Genomic DNA, 26,048 nt, shown 5'->3' on the forward strand with positions numbered 1-26,048 from the left:
ATTACTCGTGTAAAATCAGTATAATTATAATTAAGATTTCAAATTGTCTTACCTCCGAGCCTCCGACGTTTCGTAAAATGTCTTCGTGGTCTGTGGTCTTCAAGTGTGGTCATAATACTAAGCACTAATACTTAGGTACACCAAACAAAACGAAATGTAGTTATGTCTTGAACATATTTTATTTAGCTCAATGTATAAATCACTATAGGCACTAGATCATTCAGCTAGTTTTATTTGCTTATATTAGAGCGGAAAATTACTACTTTTTGGGTGAAGCATTATGGCGGGTAAAACTTCGCAGTACTCCGATTTTAATAAAGGTAAATAGTTTGCTCTGAAGTTCAACAAGACTACCTCATTTAATTGAGAACGCTTAATTCAGTCAACAACAATCCTATCACTATTAACACTTTGGCCGCCAAGACACGGACTACAAAAAATTCATAAGTTGTTTTTAGAGCTGTTGGTGGTTGGTGGATATGTTAGTTTAAAAGTTTATTTAAAATCAAAGCTAGCTGATAAGGATTACAGAAACATATTTGTAGATTTATTTATCTCTATTAAATGTCGGCGACCGATCGTAATATCCGCCAGATCATGAAGTTCCTAGGCATATCGTGAAACGTGAAAATCAGTGTCTCGTTCCCTATGTTGACGGAGCCCCGCGGAGCTTTTTATTTCTGGACAGTTTGCCCTTTTGGCATCTGAAGCAACCTAACGAACCTATCCTACCAATATCTATTGGTTTAATGTGACTACCGTCAAAACATTACACAGGGACTATACGATCGGGGGGATATTCGTCATATACACGCCGCCGGCATATACACGTAATGGCGCTGAAGACACTTTCCGTGCGCGTATTGGGCGTCCTTGGCGGTCAAAGAGCAAAAAAAAAATTAACTTACAGATATTGTTACATGAAGTAATAACTCTCACTTAAAATGTACGATCACTTGATTGAAGTCATACTTCCTAACATTACAGTCACGGCAGGCAGCAAAAATCCATTTTCCATTGAAGGCTAGGTCTCTGATTCCGTCGCAGTCTGAGCCGGTCAGTTGGACTCGGGTGGCACCGTGGGCTTCGTGTAGTGACATGACAGTGCATGTGCCGTCTTGGCGCCCGACTGCGAACATCTGGTTGGGCAATGTTACCATGCTTAGGACTGGGCTCGCGGATTCGTGAAACTCCCCTTGTTCGCCGTTTTGAAGGTTGATGAGCATTATCTGTAAGTGCAATATGGGTTTTAAATTATTTTTTCACCTCAGCAGCTCGAACAAGCCTACTTTCGTCACTCCCTGGAGTGAAGAAAGTGCGACTTTCCTCACTCCCTGAAGTGAAGAACGTGCGACTTTTCTCACTCCAGGGAGTGAAACAAAGTAGCTTTTTAATTTAGTGAAGGCCATGAACTGCCACTTTATACTCTATTACAAGGGTCTATTACAAGTTCGAAATACAGTACCTTTAATATGTTCTCACTACTGAGGTGAAAAATTATATGTGTCACACGAGAGCTAAGTTATTTTACATCTCGTGTTTTTGAGTCCCTCGCTACGCTTAATATTCTAACTTAAAATCACTCGCTTCGCTCGTGATTCAATTATAGGATCTTTCGCTTTCTCGGGACTCAAAGTTAACACTCGCAAGAAAAACCAACTTTCCTCTCTTGTTGCACAAAAAACGATTTCTTTGTTATTAAAGGTATATTAAATTTGAAAAGAAAAAATGGTTTTATAAGTTACACGATAAAGTGTTGGTCGGACGGTCGCCAACAAAACCTTCCAGTCATGGTGATTAGAGATTTTTAGTGAAGAAAAGGTTTTAATATAGACTTTAAGACTAGTACAATAAGGTATAAAATAAATAAATACTGGACAATATTAGACATATCAACTAGTCCCACAGTACCTAAGCTCAATAATTTTCGTGTTGTGGGTACTAGAAGACGATATATATAGATACTGATATACATAAAAAAACATCCATAACACCGGAACATATTTCCGTAATAAACACACAATTAACACCGTTAACAAACAATTGTTTTGATCAATTTAAATCCGTTTGTTAATGTTAATACCAAGCTACAAGTAATCTGTAATATATATTCCCACATTCTCAAACACACTTTGTAAGTAGAATAAAACCGGCCAAGTGCGAGTCGGACTCGCGTTCCAAGGGTTCCGTACATTACACAATTTAGACAATGTATTTTTTATGTGAAACGTGAGTAAAAAACCCGTAGGGTTCGGATCAAAAACTAAGTAATTAAGTCCGACTCACGCTTGACTGCAATTTCTAATAGGTTTTCCTGTAATGTATAGGTAAAGATCTATTTTGTGTATTTGTTTCAAAATTTTAGACCCAGTAGTTTCGGAGATAAAGGGGGGGGATGGTCATTTTTTGCCTATTTTTTTGAATAACCTCTAAATTGTTTATCCTAAAATTATAAAAAAATATATTTGAGATTCTCACAATGAGCTCTTTCATTTGATATATAACACGATATGGTTTAAAAACTTTATTTTTTAATTTTCTCATTTACCCCCCAAAAGGGGCCCCCATGTTTAAAATTCATGTGTTTATGTTACACGTCCGTCTTTGGGTCACAAAGTTACATATGTATACCAAATTTCATCTTAATTGGTCCAGTAGTTTCGGAGAAAATAGGCTGTGACAGACGGACAGACTGACAGACAGACAGACAGACAGACAGACGCACGAGTGATCCTATAAGGGTTCCGTTTTTTCCTTTTGAGGTACGGAAGTTACGGAACCCTAAAAAGGCGCAAAATTGAAATTTGGGAAAAATTCTATGGGACTATAAACCTTAGCACCTACATTTTTTAAATTTGCCACCTTTTCTACAGAAGGAAATGGCATGCCAAACTATAAATAAATATTTGTATACCTTCCCACTGCTACAGCCAATGATGGCATTCTGCCCTACAACAATGCAAGCATTGCAGGCGGAGTCCATTTGCTTCTGGAACATTTCCTCCCTTTTGGCCACGTGGGCACCGACGACTAGGCCACTCTCGCAACCAATAATTAAGAGTTTGTTACTTGTTCCCACCTAAAAATAGGTAATACATCTTCGGCTAATCATAATATTCATAACTGTCAAGTAATTGTTTAAAATAAAATAGCATCAAGCAAGGTACATCAGACGCGCAATCGTTGTTTGACGACATAAGACATTGCAAATCTGGTGATTTCCCATATACAAAACTTGCTGGTTTTTATCCGTAAATTTGTGCAATGCAAAAAAGAGTCGTGTAATTCTAATTGGCTGCTGAGCGCGGGCTAGTCCAACGCTCAAAAAACCAGTGTAAGTGTGCTCTCCGATAACGCGCCTTTGTTACGCATCTTGATGACACATTTTAAACTGGTTCTTTAGCGTTCGACTCGCCGGCACTCAATGACCGTAGAGACCACACACAGCCTCGCATTATATTTTTCCATTAGTTCATTTTGAATCTTATTCCAATTACCATAGAGTCGTAATTCATTCACCGGTTAAAGCGAACCAACCATTTTTATACAGGTAGTAGCACGCGCCGTTTTACGTAACAATAGACAAAGGATAAGCCGTTCGATTTCAAACGGGCCCCGAACGGCTTGTCCTTTGTCTATTGTTACGTAAAATGGCGCGTGCACCATAAAAAAATGGTTGGTTCGCTTTAACCGGTTAATGAAATGAGTGTCGTCGTCGATTTCAAATGGGCCCCGAAAGACCATACCTCTCTCTCATTCTCAACAGGCACGTCATTGGCTGTTGTTGTCAGGGTGCAGCAATTTATCTGACCATGACCTCCAACAATGTTGGCCAAAAACGCTGCTTGACCAACATCCCACAGCTTTGCAGTACCATCCCTTGAAAAAAGAAAAATACTTATTAGTTATTAAATAACAATCAAGGGACAAGCTAACAGAATTCAATCAAATCTCAAGCATTCTGAATAAACTCTTGGAATATTCAAATAATTTATTAATAATAATTTAACCCTTTTCCAGGCCACACCAATCTACAAACTTTTCTCAAAAAAACCAAATAAGTATATTCCGACTAATTCAGCTTTCATGATAGATTTGAAGAAAAGTCACATTTCCCTAAAGTCAAATCTAATTTGAACCTTAAATCGGACTGCTAAGGTTGAAATTCTATTGGCGCGTATGTAGTCGATAAATCGTACTATGCCTGGAAAAGGGTTAATACCTTACATGTGAATAAGAGCATAGGAGTATTTTGGTAATTCAAAACACCTCAGAATGTTGCACGACTAAATTAGAAAAATTCATTCAATCATTTTAGATATTGAAGACATTGGAGTCCTTATTGCACTATTTATAAATATTTTATTTTTTTATTTGCACGTATTGCCTAAAGCACTTGAAGTTACCTGATTACACCTTATTAAAAAATGTGGCAAAGCTAGTTTTGAAACATGATGAAATATTTGTGCATGCCTTACTTGCTGACAGAAATCACATTCCTTCCAACTTCAACAATAGCAATATCACAAATGGCCAATTTGTGGCCTATTAGCGTGACAGGGTTGACTCCAGTCTCAGCAGACCAGATCCGACATGATCCATCGGCACCAGCCGATATCACCACTACACCAGAATTGAAGAATTTGCTCTTGTACACTGGACCACCATGGCCTTTAAGGTCTAGCATGACTTCACCTGTAAAACACATAGTGTTTGTGAAAATTAAATACATTTTTAGGGTTCCGTACCTCAAAAGGAAAAAACGGAACCTTATAGGATCACTCGTGGGTTTGTCTCTGTCTGTCCGTCTGTCACAGCCTTTTCTCCGAAACGAATTTGAAATTTGGTACACATATGTAAGTTTGTGTAACGACATGTAACGTAAACAAATGAATTTTAAACATGGGGGCCACTTTTGGGGGTTAAATGAGAAAATTTCAAAATAAAGTTTTCCAAACTATATTGCGTACATATCAAACGAAAGAGCTCCTTGTGAGAATTTCAAATATATATTATTTTATAATCTTAGGATAAACAGTTTAGATGTTATTCAAGAAAATAGGCGAAAAATGACCACATTGATGACTTTATCTCCGAAACTACTGGGGCTAAAATCTTGAAAAAATACACAAAATAGTTCTTTACCTATAGATGACAGGAAAACCTATTAGAAATGTGCAGTCAAGCGTGAGTCGGACTTAATTAATTAGTTATAGATCTGACCCCTACGGGTTTTTTAAAGACATTTCACTCAAATTCTACATAAAATAATACATTGTTAAAAATTGTGTAATGGACGGAATCCTTGGAATGCAAGTCCGACTCGCACTTGGCTGGTTTTTAATCCTTAAATGCATAGTGTAGGATGCAGCCTACACAACATAAACATCAAATTTTATGCATAATGAGACAAATGCTATTTGTTACTGTATATTATTTCAATAGTAATACTAATCCATTTTCCGAATGTTTACTTAAAACACAGTATTTTAATTTATAAAAATTACATTTATTTTAAGATGAAATGTCGGAAAAGTTAGGAAATTATTAATATATGATTTTGGGCAGATTTTTCAGGGTTGTAATTATTTTATATTTGAAAACTTTATCACTATCATAAATAGTGTAGCTTTCTGATGGTAGTAAGATTTTTTCTATATCTTTTACTAATAATTATATATTTACATACATATGATTTAGCCTATGCAACTTCTAACACTGATTTCGCAGTGCAAATTGATTTTATATTTTTTCGACAATTTTTCCTAGAATCAGCAAACAATTATGTGATACATATATTAAATTCGGGCAAAAAGAAAAAATCATGCATTTAAGGGCAGCAATATAATGCAGCAATTAATTGTTTTTATAAATAGCTAATAGCTACTCAACATCATAATTTAACAAATTGGAATCAAAAACTAAAGTACATATCAATTAGGATAAGATTGTTAAAATTAATTTCATATTTAAATCATGTAAAATTGTTCATCCATTGAAAAAGTGCTTTGATTCTAGACTTGTACAAAATTAAATTTTACCTGTCCTGCTGTCCCAAACTAAAAGTTGGTCACCATCACAAGCAGATATAGCCAATGCATTTTCTGTGCCAGAAGCAGACACACTAGTGACTCCCTTCTTATGCACTTTATAAGCTTTTGTAGGAGCCACAAAGGCTGTCTTCAAACCAGATATGTGCTTTATCACAAGGCTGAGGTTTCCATGAGATATATACTGGTAATTATCTGAGAATTCTATCTTAATCTTCCCATCGCTATTATTTAAGCTTGTTTTAAGTTCATCATGAACACTATTTTGATTTAAATACTTGGAGGATATCCAAGCCTTGCACTTTGGCAGTCTGTAAAGAAATTAAACAATATAGATATTTAAGCATTGCTTGAAAGACATCATTCCATAGTATAATTTTATAAATGACTTATTTCAAAAATTAAAAATTCCAATACCATTGTCCAGTTGTTAGCGACACAAAGGGATAGTATTTACACATAATATACTTATTTGTAAACAATAAGATAATAATCAAACTTTTAATGCATGCAAAACACTTTATTTTCAGGTTCCAAAAGTTGTCATGTAGCATATAAAGTTAAATTGAAATAATTAGGGGCATTAACCGGGTCCACATGATATATTATATAGTAGACATAAACAGGGCAGGGCAAAGGGCGGGGCATAGAGGGCGGAAGGACTAACGCCTACTCAATAAATTATGGACTTCTGGGGATCATGGCTTTTTGTTAAGCAGTTGGCTAGGCTCAGGTTTGATAATAAAAGAAAATGTTTATCTAGTAACTTACTTTATGACTTCATTCCAATCGCATTGAATTGTGATAACCGGGAATTTCGCCGACATGCTTTTATAAGTTAAAATAAAAAGTTTCTGACGGTGTCTTTCAAAGTTGAAATAACACAAGATGTGGATTTGAGTTTTTATTATTAAGACGCTTATATTGTATCAATTAAACGCACATAATTGTGCGAAAAGAAGCAATAACAATGAACAACACTTTCAAGATGAGTTGTCTAAAGATGCGAATTTTGAAACTGACACTTGACAGCTGACAGTTAAAAGGGTATGTTCTTAATGAGGTAAAATATTTAACGAATGTAAAGTTAAACAAACATTTTGAATGAATATATTGTTTCTACAATTGATATCTCGATGAATACGCATACAATACGTTTTTATTTTATTTTGTAGAGATTATTTATTGAATTAACTGGTTTTTCTTCTTATTTCGATTTGCAACCAAACTGTGGTTTTCGAACATACCCCAAAAGATATTTAAGCTACATTTATTATCGCTAAAAATGTGCTTAAGTAATTGTAAAAATATCAATGCTCCCAACATTGAAAGCTTGGTTCTCTATTTTTATCTGTGCAGTCTGGCAGATTGAGGGCAGATTGTCTTTTTTTGTTTAGTCTGTGGACTGAAACGACAAACGAAAGTGGGCGAATGTGTGTTTATTTTTAATGTAATTATAAACAGTGGAACTAAGGCGCCTAAAAATCGTTTGTTGGTAAAGTTATGTCAAGTAATAGGTTTCCTTGCAAAAATGCATTTTTCTATACCTGATCTGCAGCAGTTTCAAGATGACAACGGAGTTTCGTACACGGTAATATGTTTTTGAGAATGCCGTGCAAAGTATCCATCTGTTTAGTTATTGTTTTGTTACTTGTTAATTAGATAATTTATTTGTATTGTGTTTAGTCAACGCATGTTGCTAAACGTTATTAATTGTGGTTTTACCTTTTAGGGCTACAATATTTACATAGATGGATTTTTCCACTGCACAACAAGGTATAAGCAGCTGCTTTGCCTTCACGAACAGTTGCAAGCACAAAATCCTTATTTTAAGTTACCACAATTCCCACCTAAGAAATTATTTCTAACCAATTCCCAACTAGAGGAAAGACGGATCTTATTGGAAAAGTATATTCAACTGGGTGAGTAAACATTTATTAACTAGTTTTAAAAATATCCTATGATATTGGTCTGCTACTTTCTTTTGCACTGAACTGAGTTGGTACTGAAAAAATGCATCCCGCCTGTAAGTGTGCAGTTCAAAAATTTGCCTTTGATTCGATCAAAAGATGCGATCAAGTTAAACATATAATAAAATGTGTATGACCTGTATGTTTATATCTTATTAGCAACTAAGGACAATGTTTATTGCAGTTGGACAAAACCCTATGTTGGCAAACTCTGAACTTCTGATCACCTTCCTGTTTTCGGCGCAACAAGAAACACATTCAGTGAGGATGCACGAAGTGGACATTGAAATATCTCTAATGAATGGTTACCGAATACCCCTCTCCGTCTCATCCACAGACTCCTCAAGCGCAATACTTGACATTGCTTGTAATTATATTAATTTGCCAAAAGAATTGTCAAAATACTTTTCACTATATCTTTTTAACTGGAGTTGTGCTAAGGATGGCCAGCCGGCATTGAAGAAGCTGGAGGAATATGAGTCTCCATACATATCTCAAAAGTATGTTAGGCCTGAAGATAAAATTGTTTTAAGGAAGAGGTAAGGAAACAATATAATTTTGCGTTGATATTATGACCACAGTAAGTTATAATTATTGTAGTTATATGCTTGAATAGGAATGCTGATTTCTAATATGTACAGTTGCCATCAGATACATCGGAGCGGCGAGGTGCTCACAAATATCTGAACAACCCTCTATTGTCAAGGTGTTACGAGTGTGTTCAGTTATTTTTGTGCACCTTGGCCGCTCCAATGTATCTGATGGTGACTTGATGAATAAAAGTAACCATATGAAGTAAGCATGATTGTGTTTTGCTTCTTTTAAAGGCAAAAAGAGTTTATTTATAGAGTTTAATTAATTATCATAAAATATTTTGTAATTTCAGTTACTGGGACCTGTGCTATGATCTGGATTTAATGATAGATAGGGTGTCATTAGACCTATTATATTTACAAACCATAGAAGAGCTTGATCTAGGCTGGTTAACAGCTGAGTCACATATCAAAGACATACTGAAATCATATGAAGAAAATAAACAAAAGAGAGAGGTGAGATTTTTAATTAATGTTTGTATTTGTGGCCTGTTTCATGTAAACATGGAACTTTCAATCAACCTTGTAGTACTGTTAGACCTTGTAACACCCTGTTATCAGGGTTCCGTACCCGAAGGGTAAAAACGGGACCCTATTACTAAGACTCCTCTGTCCGTCTCTCTGTCACCAGGCTGTATCTCATGAACCGTGATAGCTAGAAAGTTGAAGTTTTCACAGATGATGTATTTCTGTTGCCACTATAACAACAATTACTAAAAAGTACGGAACCTTCAGTGGGCGAGTCCGACTCGCACTTGTCCAGTTTTTCTGATAAAAAGCTTAAATGAAAAGGCTCTATCATCCATCTTATTTTACTGGAACTTGTTATAAAAAAACATAAAAAACTGTGCCACCAATTAATTTTAATTCTGTTTTTATTATTAACTTCAGATGATTCTCATCTAGGTTTACAGTACAGTATGTAAATGAGATGAAAACCTGGTGTGAGGTCTGATAATAAATACCTACCATGATAGCACATAATGAAACAACATAAAAATTATCTTAAAGTGGCTATCAGTAATGCTCTTTGTAGCGACATAACAGTTAATTTGGATCACAAACATCCTTATCTGACGGTAAAGAATATCTCCTATTATTGTGTGTACATTAGTCTTGTGATAATGTAGATAATTCCACACAAAGCACTAAATTGACTCTTAAGTTAAAATGCGGAAAGGCAACTTAGTAGATTTTTTACATTTTGTAACTAGCAGCTGCTAATGACATCGGTCACAAATAATTCCACCCGCATTTATTTAGATGATTTCTAGTATAAAGTATTCTATAATGTTAATTCATACCTATTTAAACTATTGTAGTGCCAATTTTTTTATCAAAATCTGCTTTTCTGCAAGTTCTGCTTTTTTTTGCTTCATTGGTAATATTGGTAAGATTATTGGGAAATTTAAAATATGTAGTTTGTAACCAATCATTTGTGTATTACATTGTCACATGACTATGTGTTTTGTTCTTTCTCCGAAACAGGCTAGACGCAGCGCCATGTACAAAAACTTAATCTTTTGAATCACATATTTATTACTTAGTTGGACCATTAGTAAAAAATGCTTAATAACTAACGAAACTTGGAAATAACGTGTTTCACTGCAAAAGTTAATTTTTCTGTCAATAAGTTTATTTTATTAAAATTATATAGCATACCAAATTAACCTTCTCGACGCCGTGTCAAACACAAAAACTGTCACTCGGACGCCACGTCACCGAAGTGTCAAAACTGAAATTGAACTTTATGCGAATGCACGTAGGTCTATGTTGCTCTGTGGTCTGTGACGGATTAATCGGTCTTTGGCGTTGGACCTACGCTGCTGATATATCCGTCATTGGCGTCCAAAAGGTTAAGGAGCAAGTAAAATAGTGGCGAGGTGTCCATTGAATCCAATATCGCTAATTTTGAAAGTTTCTGACGGCTCATCAGTTTATTTCTTGCCCATAGCGCCAGCAACGCTTATAGATACTAAGCGCCACTTGCACCATTCACTAATCTGGGGTTAACTCTGGCCCTAAGTGTTATGATAGCTTACACTCTCAAAATAAACTATATGTTTCATGTAAAGTTGACTTTGGCTAGCTTGTACCAATCATACGTTAACACTGACCGCCAAAGACGTCAACTGAGGCGCGCGGCTACAGCCCAAAGCCCAATATCAACCTTCGTGCATTCCGAGAAGGTTCACTATGACACGCCGCACACGACAGGCTCGCCGTTCAAAGGGTTAACCCTTTTTCGTGTCAATCGGGTAGTTGACAATTTTTTTTATGATATCAGTCGATCAGGTTTGTTTTGAGGATCAAATGTCTGTATGGGACCCATTGTCTTAAAGCAATACAAAAGTCACAAATAATGTTCAGTCTGGCACCCGCACTTTACTGAGCAAACGCTCTAACAAAATGGCAACACATCGTGACGTCACTGTGTCACTTTGCTTAGAAGCCGTTTCGATGTATGGAAAACAAGGAAATTGCGATTTCGTCGGTGAAATGTTGCGTATATTGTTGCTATACAATATTTTTTTAAATAAAATGTAAGGAATCTAATGGTACCGTTACTTTTTCCTATTTGAAAGTAAAAAAAAGTTTTTTTTTACGAAACAGGTCTCGTATTTTTTTATTATTCCCATATATTTTTTAAGTTTCCAATTTATTGTGATAAATTGCTCATTTTCTATCTATTTAACTAGATTCAATTATAAAATTCAACATGTGTCAACTACCCTATTGTTGGGCAATAAGTTGTTGGGTAAATCAGATGAACATTTCAGTACTTAGAGCTAGCGCGGACCTTGAGGCACTACGGGCGAATACCGGCAGGCGAAGCGGTGACGGACGCGAGCAACATATCAGGAGCGACCGGCGCCACCTGCCGCGTGTCCGTGGCGCTCGCCGGCCGCGAGCTCATGCTGACCAGCCCTCAAGCTAGGGAGCAACGGTACAAGGTCACAAGGATGCGGTGCTGGAGGATCACAACTTTACATGGGGTAAGTAACAACGACTTTCCTTGGTAGTCATTCTTTCAGCAGCAAATATTGTGCCAAATTTTGAGGCTTTGAGTTGGTACGACGCGCGACGTTGGCGAACTGGCGCTGACCACTGACCAGCTCTAAAGCTAGGGCGCAACGATAGATAGGCCACGAGGATTCGGTGCTGCAGGATCACAATTTTACATGTGGTAGGTAAGTAACAGCGATTTTCCTTGGTAGTCACTCTCAACTTCAAATGACCAACATTTCAGAAGTAACCTCTGACCGCGTGGGGTTCCGTTTGTCTATATTCCTCCTCGCTCCAACCCTCCATTAGGGTGTGGATTACTAAATTGACGTAGCCTATTTCCATCCCCATCGAAATCGGCTCTAAGTTTAGCGTATACCTACTTATCAGATCATATACTTATTTTGAGCGATTCGTAAGTTTTAGTCATTCGTCTCTCTATGAGTAATGTAGGTAAAATCGCAACATTTGTTGCAAATACGTAAATAATTTGATTTGGTTTACCAGACTTGAAACTCGATATGTCTGTTGATTTTGTTGTTAGTGATCTCACGTCAAAATGGCTTGGATTTATTTTATGAATCACTGTTTCAACGTTTCTTCGTTAACATCAATATTTTGGTTATCGGTAGTCTAAAATGCAAAGTGCATTTAGACGCCTCGGTTACGTCAAGTGTATTGAACCTTATGATGATATACATACAGATATACAGATCTTTATTGGTAAAATAAAATACATTTTACAAGTCATTCAAATTCTTAAGAATAAAATAATATTCACAATAATAATTGATAATTTGGAAGAAGTTACGATATGGGATCAATGATCATTTCGCATAGACAGCATGAATTCGTCGATCGAGTAGTAAGCCTTCTCTACAAGTAGTAAGTAGCTTATTGTTAAATATTGTGTCACTTTTCGATTCTTTTATATCGGTCGGTACTGAGTTATAAAGCTTTGGTCCCATAATATTTAGAGACTTTCGTGACTTCGCGAGCCTGCATTTAGGAGCGAGTAGGGCAACCTGCGGGCTGGGCCACTGCGGGTAGATCCGCTGGATTTATACAAGTGTATATTTGTTCTGACATACATACATGCGGTCAGTATATATATACACGGTAGCGTTAATATTTTGTGTTTTTTGAACAGAGATTGTGCAGGATAGTCAACGGGTTTGCCATCAATAATACGAAGGGCGCGTTTCTGCATTCTAAGCAGTCTATCGCGATCAGCAGCTGTACCCCAAAGATCGACACCTTGAGAAAGTATTGCGTGGAAATATCCATAGTAGGCGGTCTTTAAGTTCCCAATAGATAAACTGGGTGCTAGTCGGGACAGCGCAAAACAGGCTGAGGCAAGTCTGTCGCAGGTGGATTGTATGTGCGGGGCCCACGTTAGTCCTGAGTCGATTTGGTATCCTAGGTATTTTACAGTGTCTACTTGTGGGATTTGGGTGTCATTTACTACAATATTCAGTTTATTGGTATTTGTATTTTGTAGTCGAAAGTGGACAATATTTGTCTTGTCCAGATTAATTAACATGCCATTTGCAGAGAACCTTTTTTCGATTAAACTTGTCACGTGACAGAGTTTGGACTTTAAGTTGTTGAAATTATCCGCTTGTACAATAATACAGGTATCATCCGCGAATATAATGTATTCAGGGTCTGGGCAAGCTGCTGTTATATCATTTATAAGAATCAAAAATAGGTTGTTACCTGCGACAGAGCCCTGCGGTACCGCGCAGCTTCCTGTGGATTCTAAATTAGACTTAGCGTTTAGGACGTAAGTGCTCTGTTTCCGGTTTTTTAAAAATGATGACATAGTTTCGTGAAATGCACCTGCAATACCATACCATGCCATTGCATACTATCTTTAATGACATGGTAGTTGATTACAGTTTACCAATCATTTATCAACTACCTATATTTTAGATCCACTGAGTACTCGTAAGTACCTACACTGTTTAATTTTCGCTTGCGATATAGGTATGAAAGGTAGTCGAATGTGGATAGTGGCTTTTAAACATATTTTCTTATAAAAGTAAACTGGTTGATACTGCAGAAGACGTGTTGTATCAGATACCAAATTACAGACACCTACGCAATTACGATACTTGAGATGAACATTATTTACCAATATTAAATAATTTTACGGTTTAGAGTTTAGACAACAACTGACATACAACAACAACAAGTGAGTCTAAACCGTAAAATTATTTAATGTTAATATGTCTCACAACAGTTTAAATTCGATTATTTACCAAATCCATCATTAAGCCCTCGAATGCCGGAACGTGGATCCGCGTGCGAGGAAACTATTTGAAGGCACGAGATGTTGAAATTTGAATCGTGTTGCCTTGGCAGCAAGGTCGACATTTAATATTTTCATTTTATTACCACAGCACTCCTACAATTATTTAATTTTTAATTTATAACTGTTTACAATTTACAGGTAGATCAGTCACTATCAGTCAGAAACGGCCACCGCTCTCTACTGGAGGAGTCTAACAAAAACTTCGAGCTGTCCTTCGAATACCTCATCAGCAAAGACAACCTGAAGTGGATCACCTTGAAGACGGAACACGCCACGTTTATAAGCGTCTGTTTGCAGGTACATGCATTTTAATGAGTACGCTAACCCTTATTGCCACAATTTTTTTCGTTTGAACCCTAACTCATGCTAAGCGTATTTTTAACACAGTTATAAAACTAGAATAGGACAAAAATTATAGATACACCTATATTAAGGCCTTTTTGAGTCTTATTGGGACCGTGCACGACGACAGCGCCAGACAGCGGTTGCAACTATAGGCCCGTATTTTATCACAACTATTAAGCAAGAAGTATGTAAATCGTATTTCGTAATAATTTCAGTGAAAACTACTGAACGGATATATTAGAGTGATTATGGGGACAACCTATAGAAATAGAATTGTGAGTTTACTGACATGTAACAGGGATGATGACACATGTTGAATTTTATAACGAAATCTAGTCAAATAGATAGCAAATGAGCAATTTATCGCAATAATGTGGATATTAAAATAATATATGGAAATAATACCAAAATACTGGACCTGAAAGTTTCAAAATTTAAGTTTTTTTAAACTTTCAAAAAGATAAGGGTACCATTCGATTCCTTACATTTTATCCAAAAAAGATTGTATGGCAAATATATACATAAACGCAATACTTCACCGACAAAACCGCAATTTTCTTGGTCATACTTCAACATGGGCTCTCAGCGACCTTGACGTCACGTTCACTTATCGTTTTTTAGGAGCGTTTCGCGAGTGAAGTACGACTGTCGGACTTTGACTATCATTTCTGACTTTTGTATTGCTTTAATACAATGGGTCCCTTATAGACATTTGATCCTAAAAACACACCTGGTCGATTAGTACCATTAATGAAAATTTGTCATCTAGCCTATTGAATTAGCTTCGGTTTTGTACAGTCAATCGTGGACGAGCTGATGCGGCAGAAGGGCGGGGCGGGGCCGGCGTCCCCGCGCACGCGCGGCGGCGGCGGCGCGGGGCTCACGTTCCTGCGCCGCGACGGCAGCTCCCGCCGCGTCACCCCCTCCTCCTCCAGCGACACGCTCAGCTCCGCGGTGAGTACAGTTGTGCAGGTTCACTTCGTGGACGGGCTGATGCGGCAGGAGGGCGGGGCGGGACTCGCGTTCCTGCGCCGCGACGGCAGCTCCCGCCGCGTCACCCCCTCCTCCTCCAGCGACACGCTCAGCTCCGCGGTGAGTACAGTTGTGCAGGTTCACTTCGTGGACGGGCTGATGCGGCAGGAGGGCGGGGCGGGGCCGGCGTCCCCGCGCACGCGCGGCGGCGGCGGCGCGGGGCTCACGTTCCTGCGCCGCGACGGCAGCTCCCGCCGCGTCACCCCCTCCTCCTCCAGCGACACGCTCAGCTCCGCGGTGAGTACAGTTGTGCAGGTTCACTTCGTGGACGGGCTGATGCGGCAGGAGGGCGGGACGGGACTCGCGTTCCTGCGCCGCGACGGCAGCTCCCGCCGCGTCACCCCCTCCTCCTCCAGCGACACGCTCAGCTCCGCGGTGAGTACAGTTGTGCAGGTTCACTTCGTGGACGGGCTGATGCGGCAGGAGGGCGGGACGGGACTCGCGTTCCTGCGCCGCGACGGCAGCTCCCGCCGCGTCACCCCCTCCTCCTCCAGCGACACGCTCAGCTCCGCGGTGAGTACAGTTGTGCAGGTTCACTTCGTGGACGGGCTGATGCGGCAGGAGGGCGGGACGGGACTCGCGTTCCTGCGCCGCGACGGCAGCCCCCGCCGCGTCACCCCCTCCTCCTCCAGCGACACGCTCAGCTCCGCGGTGAGTACAGTTGTGCAGGTTCACTTCGTGGACGGGCTGATGCGGCAGGAGGGCGGGACGGGACTCGCGTTCCTGCGCCGCGACGGCAGCTCCCGCCGCGTCACCCCCTCCTCCTCCAGCGACACGCTCAGCTCCGCGGTGAGTACAGTTGTGCAGGTTCACTTCGTGGACGGGCTGATGCGGCAGGAGGGCGGGACGGGACTCGCGTTCCTGCGCCGCGACGGCAGCTCCCGCCGCGTCACCCCCTCCTCCTCCAGCGACACGCTCAGCTCCGCGGTGAGTACAGTTGTGCAGGTTCACTTCGTGGACGGGCTGATGCGGCAGGAGGGCGGGACGGGACTCGCGTTCCTGCGCCGCGACGGCAGCCCCCGCCGCGTCACCCCCTCCTCCTCCAGCGACACGCTCAGCTCCGCGGTGAGTACAGTTGTGCAGGTTCACTTCGTGGACGGGCTGATGCGGCAGGAGGGCGGGACGGGACTCGCGTTCCTGCGCCGCGACGGCAGCTCCCGCCGCGTCACCCCCTCCTCCTCCAGCGACACGCTCAGCTCCGCGGTGAGTACAGTTGTGCAGGTTCACTTCGTGGACGGGCTGATGCGGCAGGAGGGCGGGACGGGACTCGCGTTCCTGCGCCGCGACGGCAGCTCCCGCCGCGTCACCCCCTCCTCCTCCAGCGACACGCTCAGCTCCGCGGTGAGTACAGTTGTGCAGGTTCACTTCGTGGACGGGCTGATCCGGCAGGAGGGCGGGGCGGGACTCGCGTTCCTGCGCCGCGACGGCAGCTCCCGCCGCGTCACCCCCTCCTCCTCCAGCGACACGCTCAGCTCCGCGGTGAGTACAGTTGTGCAGGTTCACTTCGTGGACGGGCTGATGCGGCAGGAGGGCGGGACGGGACTCGCGTTCCTGCGCCGCGACGGCAGCTCCCGCCGCGTCACCCCCTCCTCCTCCAGCGACACGCTCAGCTCCGCGGTGAGTACAGTTGTGCAGGTTCACTTCGTGGACGGGCTGATGCGGCAGGAGGGCGGGACGGGACTCGCGTTCCTGCGCCGCGACGGCAGCTCCCGCCGCGTCACCCCCTCCTCCTCCAGCGACACGCTCAGCTCCGCGGTGAGTACAGTTGTGCAGGTTCACTTCGTGGACGGGCTGATCCGGCAGGAGGGCGGGGCGGGACTCGCGTTCCTGCGCCGCGACGGCAGCTCCCGCCGCGTCATCCCCTCCTCCTCCAGCGACACGCTCAGCTCCGCGGTGAGTACAGTTGTGCAGGTTCACTTCGTGGACGGGCTGATGCGGCAGGAGGGCGGGACGGGACTCGCGTTCCTGCGCCGCGACGGCAGCCCCCGCCGCGTCACCCCCTCCTCCTCCAGCGACACGCTCAGCTCCGCGGTGAGTACAGTTGTGCAGGTTCACTTCGTGGACGGGCTGATGCGGCAGGAGGGCGGGACGGGACTCGCGTTCCTGCGCCGCGACGGCAGCTCCCGCCGCGTCACCCCCTCCTCCTCCAGCGACACGCTCAGCTCCGCGGTGAGTACAGTTGTGCAGGTTCACTTCGTGGACGGGCTGATGCGGCAGAAGGGCGGGGCGGGACTTGAATGCAATATACAATTGGGCTATTATGTGCTTTAGCGATCTCAAAGATCAGACCAGTTTTCGACAGACAACCGAACGACCTAGACAGGCCGTTCATAACCTACCTATTAGATGGCTGCTCACGGAGAGGCAGGAGAAAACCACCAACAACAATCTTTAGCATCTTGGAAGGAGTAAATTGTTCGTCAGTGCTTTTTTTTTTAAATAGGTTAATATAAAAATGTAAAGGCGGGATTTCGCCACTGTGCGGCACAAGCATATTCAATACATGCACACTAGTGGAATCCCGCCTTAACATTCAAACTATTTACAGAATGGAGATTCATACAACTCAGGCAGCTCTCGAGAGATATTCTCAGTTCAGAAGTTGACTGAGAAGTTCGCGTCCGTCGCCTTCAAGACCGGCAAGGACTGCGTCGAGAACAACGCTTTCGAAGCTATTGGGGACGAGGAGCTATAAAGTACCTAAATACTGAGGAAAGGAACGGTTAGTCTTTTTGTAAAGCCCACATTTACAGGTTGATTCACGAAAGCTGGCACGGAAAAGTGAATGAAACTTTCATTGTATGGGTGAAACCTGTATCGGTAAGTCAGAGCATAGAGAAAGAGAAACAAGTAACGTCAATTTTGTTACCAAAACGCTTATTATTTTCGTAGTCGACATCTACTTGACGCTAAGTAGCGGATTTATCAGTACCGCTACTTGACACTAGATGTCACAAGTGTCGCGACTGACGATTTACAACTAATATGTATATAAGCAGAAGAAAATAGAGTTCCGGTTAATCCGGTTATAATATTAGCTGAAAATTGTTGAGCATTTAGACTTTTCGTTCGTCGCGACATCTATTGTTAAGTAGTAGTACTGATGAATCGGCTAGTTGACGCTAGATGTCGACTACGAAAATAATAAGCGTTTTGGTAAGAAAACTGATGTATGGAGTGAGCACTCTATGCCTACTTATTTCTCTATGGTCAGAGCCACCATTTTCATTCACTCATTCATTCCATTCGTGCCAGCTCTTGTGAATCGACCTGTTACCTAGTTCGCGAATCACTCGCAAGACTTAGTTTTACAGGCAGCTTTGGCGCTTTTGTTCATTGTAATTGTGTCATTTCGTACGTTCACGAGTGAATCGTGCTCTATGTGTAGGGGGGCTTTATGCTTGGCTTTTCAACCAGTCGTAGTTTAAAAAAACTGAATACTGTTTAATTTAGGCCTACAACTGTCACATATAAAAATTATGTAACTTTATTTATTCGGTCAGTCATAGCCTACAAACAATTCATATTCTTTTTCAGTGTAGTATTATTCAAATTCAGCTTTATCATTTAGCCTATTTCGTAAGACTACAATATAGTTGTGCGCCTTGGAAAGCTACGCCAAAGTTCGTCAGGCATGAGAAAGAAAGAGTAACATATTATTGTCACGGGCATTCCAATCGTAATTGAGTCCGTTCAAGCTAACTTGGCACCGACTGGAATAGAACAAAAATAAAAATAAAAACGTGGGAGTGTCGTTATCATATTTTGATAGAAATTTGACATCAATGAAAACAAATGTACACTTTGTCATTCCATGCAGAGTTAGCTTGGTTCGGCTCTACATATGTATAACACTAAATGTGTTTGATTTATTAACGTATTATCATACAACACCCAATTAACATTATGAAAGCATTAAAAGTTCGATAAAACTCGACAGGTTTACGCCATTAGAAATAATTGTACTATTTGTACAGTCAAGTGTAAAAATATGGGTGCACACATCATACTCAAAAAGATGTCCCATAGCTCTCATATCAGCGAGTTAAGAACTATGGGACATATATTTGAGTAAGTTATATGCACCCATATTTTTACACTTGACTGTATGTTAAGCTCGAACAAAACGTTCTCCAAAGATCACAATGTCATTGAAGAAATTAGTTGCCAAACCAATCTATAAAGATAGGTGTAAAAAGTAATCAATTCCATTAATTAGGTAATGTACAGCTAATCAATTAAGCGATATTGTTATACTTGTATTATATTTACATTAATAAGGCTATGAACAGAATCTGTCCTACTTGGCGTTAGGTGGTTTTAAAGTCAAACTTTTGGAGCTAGTATAGCTATTCATAATTTACTAATATTTTTGTCTCTCTATTGCATAATAAAATGGCATGCCAAGCTTATACGATGCCGTTTATATTATGATGAATTATTTTACATTTAATTCAGTCCTCTATGTTGTCGTAATTTTATACCTAAAATATTATATAAAATCTCTTAAATGTCACAACATAAAATATTAAAATGTAATAGATAAATGAATAACAAAATGTATTTATAAATCCTAAATAGCGAATGCTATACTTTTGATGTAATTATGATGGTTATGCCATATATTTGCCATTATTTACAATATTTATTATATTGTAGGCTTTATACAGAGTCTGTAAGCAAACAATTATATTGTATAATATTATTGTATGTAATTACGTACTAATATGATTTCTGTAGGGTGTTTGTTTTACATCGAATATTAACTAGTCGTAAATTAATATGTATCTCTATTTTAATCATGGTAAAACAGGGGAAATAATAGTTAAATATAACTAATCCAACTAATGTCATTACTAATACTATACATACATATAACTAGAACTAATCTAAACTATTCTCACCCGTGGTTTCCTAAGATGGCCCTAGTAGTGTTTTGTCCATCTTCACTAAAATTTGACATATTTAAATAACTGTTAATATTAATAAAGTATACCATAGATAATTAAATGATCTCTTTTATGGACTAAATTTGCTTAATAATCTCTTTAAAACTTATTAATAAAAAAATTGGCCTAAGTCGTAGTCGCTCGGTAGGGTGCGCAGACGGCTGGCCGCATTGCCCCGCTGAATGGCAATGCTGATCCGCTGGCAAAATATTGGCCAGCCCTCTGGTCACTAGAAGCCTCTATAAGGCGCTTTGACAGCTCCTCATAGAAGCGTCGCGCGCTAGGTCCCCACGGCACCAGGGTTCCCACCCCAAACGCCGCAAATATGTAGCTTACCTAGTGCCGCATATTTGCGACGTTTGAAGCTTTCAGCCAAGGATGCGGCCGCACCAGCGCCAACTTTGGTGCCTGGAATATGCGACGGCGCCAGGGTATCTACGCAGGTAGCGTCCCAGACAAGTGGCCGACCCATACTCTAAGGCGTCATTCCGTCAGACCTCTTGCCATCGACCCTGGCTAGACCGTTGCGCTCGAGGATCGCCGGTACCTTGGCACTGACAAGGGCCCTTCGGATGACGTCGTTGAGGCTGGCGTGGCGAGGGATCCTTCCAGCGCTACGGCTACATGAGAGGCCGCGGTAGCCCAGACTATCCACCATAACTCCGCATTGGCACCGGTGGGGCATGTTTGTTGATGCCCCTATTCTGAGACATGCGGCCAATCGGAATGTTGTATTGCCCAAAAATGTGCCCACCGTTGTGGATGGTAGTGTCTGCAATCACACACCCGACTCCCATTCCGCAGTGGCAAGAAGACGAGCCTGATCTGTGCCGTATCTTTTAGACGGTTCCTAGTTAGACGACAGAGAGGCTCGTCCCACTGCCTCTGCGAACATGGGTTGACAGGCGGGTCTGTGTTAGGACATGTTAAAGACCATACGTTCTTGGCCTCGGTACAGTGCGAAGCCTCCAGGACCCCAAGGGAACGGGCTAAAATTCCTAATTATACAATGTAAAATTCTAAATGTATTTTGTAGGCGACAGTTCTTGTAAATGTAGCCTTGATAATGAGAATCATTGACGGCCCATTGACCCCTGTGATGTAATTCCATATGTCAAATAAAATAAACTGATTTTCTAAAACAGTAAATAATTTGTATTCAGTCTAATGGCAACAATAAACGTATACATCGTTCGACCAATACATAGTTATGCGGCAGAATTTAATTATATTTCATAAGGCAGGTTCTATAAATGCACATTTTATTTGTGAACATTTCAATGCATTTTAACTTATTAAATAGTCACAGTTGGTAAATTAAATGTAATGCATTTTATAATAAACTAATATTTGATATTCATTGTATTGAAATTTGTGTCTAAAATACATTTTATATAAATAATTCTGTTTGGACCTAATATTAAGGCATTTTGAACCCACCCACTATACCATTTTATTAAACCATGAGATTGTTTCTATTCCCTAGATATGTAGACGGAATGTGAAATTTTGTATATTAGTTATTTCCACGGAGTAGGATGGAGATGGCAAGTGGGCGTTCCCGTCTATCCGACAGTTAGTAGCGACCGACTCACTTTATGCACAGACTATGCTCAGTTGTTGTGTAAACTTCATGCTCGAATGACATTCACGTCGTACGTACGCTCGTCTAACAAAAATTGATAATTAAATTTAAAATGCCGTATTGTGCAGTGGGCGGGGCACATTGCTCGCAGAACTGATGGCCGGTGGGGCCGGAAGGTTCTGGAGTGGCGTCCGCGTACCGGAAGACGAACTGCCGGTAGGCCTCCAACGAGATGGAGCGACGACCTGGTGAAAGTCGCGGGAATTCGGTGGTTGCGAGCGGCACAGGATCGGTCGGAGTGGCGAGCCTTGGGGGAGGCCTATGTCCAGCAGTGGACGTCTATCGGCTGACATGATGATGATGATGATGATTGTGCAGTATTAAGCTGCAGAAATTAAAGCGGTTTAAAAAAATCTTTCACGTGGAGGTATTTCCTATCACCGGTGGTTATTTATTTAAATATAATCCGATAAATACGAAAAATCTGTTTATTTTGCATTATTTACGAATGTTCGTTAAGTAAATCTATATTTTATCAGTTAGAACTTAGAGTTCACAATCCTTTGTCACTATTCTTTACGTTTATCTGGAATATTCGCTATCCTAAATGTCAAATAACTTCGCTACTCAGATGCTGCGCAATGTCGATATTTATATCGATAAAGTTAAAGTTACGATATTTCAAGTTTTATGTTTGGTTCGGTAATAAATTATTATTTTAGACACGTTTCTAATTATTATTTGGGATAATCAATGTCTTAGTAAATATGGCAGCTCTGGTCAACAAGCACTAAGTTAAGTCAGGGTCATTTCATGGCAACCTTTCCAACCTTCGTATTCCTTTACATACGTTTTTGTTTTTTACACCCATCATATTTTCATCGTTAATATAATTAGACTAGGTACTTAATGCACTTATGCGTACAATGCATGCAATGTGCCATGAATAAACGTTTTATCTTTTCTATTTCTTTATTATTAATTATTGTAGGTTACCACAAGATGCCGATATTAAAAATAAATGGATCAATGCTACTGGGCAAGAAAATTAGTTTCCGCAAAAACTTAGCACCATTTGCTAGGAGCATTTTTTAGAGAAAGATTTCTGGGGATAAAATTACCATACATCTCATCTAGCGTCCACACGCCTAAAACTTAGTTACTAATTTAGTAATTATTAGTGACATTCGGGCTCACTAAATTAATAAAAAGTGTTCCGTACCACGCAAACTAGCGTCAAATATTGGAATTTTGCCGCCCCCCTTCCTGATTTGATAGGTCACAATCTTACAATCAAATCAAGTGGGATCGATGAGCCAGTTTCATGTATGCTTTCACACCATACAATTAATTTGACAATTTAATCAGGTTGTCCCGTCTAGATTGGCCTTAAATGCTGCTACAAGTAAATATATTGTTAAAGACGAATACTTACCTATGTAAGTAATTGCAGATTTGTGATTACAAAATAACAGCAATACCGAGTTAATAGACCTTTAAAGAACTATGATTTTATCTGTTTGACTTTAAGATATATTTAATATTCACATTAACAACCTAGTTGGCCAATTAATAAGAAACAAATTTCTAGTTAGATATTTGTTGTACTTTACTACATATTATTTTTCATACAATCACGATTATCACTACCTATATTATAATCATAAATAAAGTATCATCTAAATGTGTTAAAACATACGGTAATGAAATATCAATACCTAACTGAACACACAAATATCGATAAAACACTCCGATTACACTGTCCCCTCCCTATATCGTCGAATGGAAAGAAGTTCCAACGGTTAGCTACTCGCAGGCGTGTAGAGATCTCGAAAACACCAGTGTAACGTGACCGTGAGATCCGTAACAAACCATGCGTAATTAGACCTTGCTTATACTGGTTTTTTAGCCCTTTTCTCGCCTGTAATATAAGTGATTTTAAAATTATATAAAATAACGCCATCTGGTGTTGAGTAGTTGTATTAGGTGAACGTTGAGCGAGCTTTTGTGAGATGAATGAGATAATGAAAGAGTCGTATGCCATATAGCTTTGACATTATATTTTAAACCGTCACTCATGTAGCCTACAGTTGATATTCGTTCGAGAAATGTCCACCGGTAATAACCTTTTGGTATGGAAAGTTGCTACGAATCAGAGCAATTTTGTAAGTGTGTGACGTATTTTAACGTGGCTATGAATGTGTGAGTTTAGCGACACTAGTTTTCATACTAAATAGGAGTCATTTCATCTGGCCCTCGCCTCTGTGCTTGCATTGACTGGCCGGCCAGAGTGGAGTCGCAAGAGCGGGACCTATGCTCCAGGTTGGAAGTGTAAAATGTCATAACGCCGGCGGCCTGCTGAACGGATTACCGGGATCTGGCTACCGCAGACTCACCTCTCGACAACCTCACAGCCGCTCTAAAGTGTTGCTCTATTGTCGCACTGTGCGTGCGGCCGTTGCCCACTAAATGAGTTGGCGAGTCACCACCTGTCTTACACAATTTTGAGACTGATTGTCACGGAGGTGTCCGATAGTCTCCTCCCATAGCCCATTATCCAGTCCATCCAACTTGAATATCAATAGCCTATGACCTTAGATTCCATCGCAGCACAAAAGTGCTGCACTGCAATAGTCTTTGCACTTGGCGGGGACCATCTCCGGATGTATCATATTGTGCGCTCGGGGATGGTATCTGCCACGTGTATCCCTTGCTTTTAGATTAATTTGTCTTAAAGGGCCTCTGTGCTGTTGGCTTCGGCCCCACGCATGCCTTCCAAAGGTCCGGGACCCCATGGTCCCGAGATATGGTAAGACAGACAAATAATAATAATAAAATGCTTTATTGTGCATACCACATGAAAAAAGATACAGACATTGAGAAAAGATACCTACCTACCTAAGATATATACCTACTTATGTATATTTAATTTTATTAATATTTACTATTGGTTTATATTTGTACATTTCTACACTTTTTCAAAAATGCATTTTTAGGGTTATTCACTTTATGTTACTTATTCGGTCAATATTCATTTTACCGCCGGGTGGAAGTGGTTAAAACTGAGAACAGTTTTTTTCTCTCGAAACCTAAATTGATATCTAAGGATGGTGGTGGGATGTATTTGAGTAGTTGACGGATCTTTCCTAGGGGGTAACTGCACAAAAGACCCTATGGGTCGAAGTGTATCCGCAAGGGCCCCCGAAAACCATAAGATAAGAGTAGGGTAGGTTACAGTGGCTCGGGATAGAGGCGATATTGGGGCGACTGAGCCACTGTTTCCTACCCTACCCTACTAGTCAAATTAGTTTCGTTTTACGAACTTTCAAAACTATTTTGCTACTATGGAATTTATATGAAACACTAGCATGTGACGTCACGATCAAATTACCTACTCTTTATAGTTTTATACGGGTTTTAAAATAGAAATTGTGTCTAAAAATAACTGCCGTCTACGTTTCTCTATTAATCTTCTGGTGCTTTATTTCTTGCATGGTGTAAAATGATTTATTTTAAACACAGTCAAATCCCCTTTTCCACCTGTCCAATGTCATTCATTAAGCAAATTGTGAAACGAAATACACATTGGACAGATGGAATACCATATATCCTAAGGTACGATGTATGGGTACTTGGGTAGGTATACTATACGGGGAATAAGACAAATATTTATCCTTTTTGATTTGTAACTTTGGTACCTATATTATAGATATACATGTTTATATTACGCATGAAAAACGTGAAAATAAAAATAAAATGTTAAGGCAAATCAAATGTAGTTGAACTATAGGGCAGGAATTCCTATGATTAATTACTTGTCTAATTGGAAGTTAAGTTGTGTAAGAGTGATTATTATTGTTGTCAATTTGTCTTGTTATTTAGATACATTATAAAATTATTGTTTCAGAGGGACCATATTCGTTCATTATAATTTCAGTCTTATTACGAAAGGCCATAAGTAAGCTCATCTTTTGCCATACTATTTTCCATCCTTTATTATTATTTGTGTAAAAATTTATAGTAATAAAACAATTTTACCTAAACTGTTTTTTTATTCAATTAGGCCATGGGCGCATGGCACACTGCATCCGATTCGTACACACGTCGCTCCGATGTTTGAGCGAGACAACGCTTTAGCGACGTGCGAATCGGATGCAGTGTGCCATGCGCCTTAGTTTCAGCCTCAAGCCCCAAGATAGAG

The 26,048-nt window shown here is 40.3% G+C and overlaps 3 protein-coding genes across 3 annotated transcripts in view; 1 reads left to right on the top strand and 2 right to left on the bottom strand.

Moving 5' to 3' along the window:
- Positions 1–160: 160 nt before the first annotated feature.
- Positions 161–7,070, bottom strand: LOC134755713 (proteasomal ATPase-associated factor 1-like). Its single transcript, XM_063692259.1, has 6 exons — positions 6,822–7,070; positions 6,042–6,361; positions 4,479–4,695; positions 3,747–3,879; positions 2,915–3,079; positions 161–1,229 (listed from the first exon to the last, which is right to left on the bottom strand). Exons 1-6 carry the CDS (start codon positions 6,875–6,877, stop codon positions 936–938), a joined length of 1,185 nt encoding a protein of 394 aa, XP_063548329.1. The 5' UTR covers positions 6,878–7,070; the 3' UTR covers positions 161–935.
- A 373-nt stretch (positions 7,071–7,443) lies between these two features.
- On the top strand, positions 7,444–18,283 carry LOC134755809 (sorting nexin-17). The gene is made up of 8 exons (XM_063692418.1): positions 7,444–7,641; positions 7,783–7,972; positions 8,205–8,559; positions 8,907–9,069; positions 11,394–11,609; positions 14,075–14,233; positions 15,080–15,235; positions 17,862–18,283. Exons 1-8 carry the CDS (start codon positions 7,582–7,584, stop codon positions 18,006–18,008), a joined length of 1,446 nt encoding a protein of 481 aa, XP_063548488.1. The 5' UTR covers positions 7,444–7,581; the 3' UTR covers positions 18,009–18,283.
- A 6,462-nt stretch (positions 18,284–24,745) lies between these two features.
- Positions 24,746–26,048, bottom strand: part of LOC134755792 (uncharacterized) — a 158,278-nt gene continuing 156,975 nt past the window's right edge. Inside the window, exon 7 of the mRNA XM_063692398.1 lies at positions 24,746–24,758. The gene's annotated coding sequence lies outside the window, so the exon portion shown is untranslated. The remainder of the gene's footprint in view (positions 24,759–26,048) is intronic.

This window comes from Cydia strobilella, chromosome 3, assembly GCF_947568885.1.
Source record: "Cydia strobilella chromosome 3, ilCydStro3.1, whole genome shotgun sequence".
NCBI classification, from domain to species: Eukaryota; Metazoa; Arthropoda; class Insecta; order Lepidoptera; family Tortricidae; genus Cydia; species Cydia strobilella.

Coding starts and splice junctions, on each gene's coding strand:
- LOC134755713 (XM_063692259.1), bottom strand. CDS start 6,877: ATGTCGGCGAAATTCCCGGTTATCACAATTCAATGCGATTGGAATGAA. Junction 6,362..6,821: donor GATTGGAATGAAGTCATAAA/GTAAGTTACTAG, acceptor ATTTCTTTACAG/ACTGCCAAAGTGCAAGGCTT. Junction 1,230..2,914: donor TTGGCTGTAGCAGTGGGAAG/GTATACAAATAT, acceptor TTGCACTTACAG/ATAATGCTCATCAACCTTCA.
- LOC134755809 (XM_063692418.1), top strand. CDS start 7,582: ATGCATTTTTCTATACCTGATCTGCAGCAGTTTCAAGATGACAACGGA. Junction 11,610..14,074: donor GGATCACAACTTTACATGGG/GTAAGTAACAAC, acceptor TACAATTTACAG/GTAGATCAGTCACTATCAGT. Junction 15,236..17,861: donor GCGACACGCTCAGCTCCGCG/GTGAGTACAGTT, acceptor AACTATTTACAG/AATGGAGATTCATACAACTC.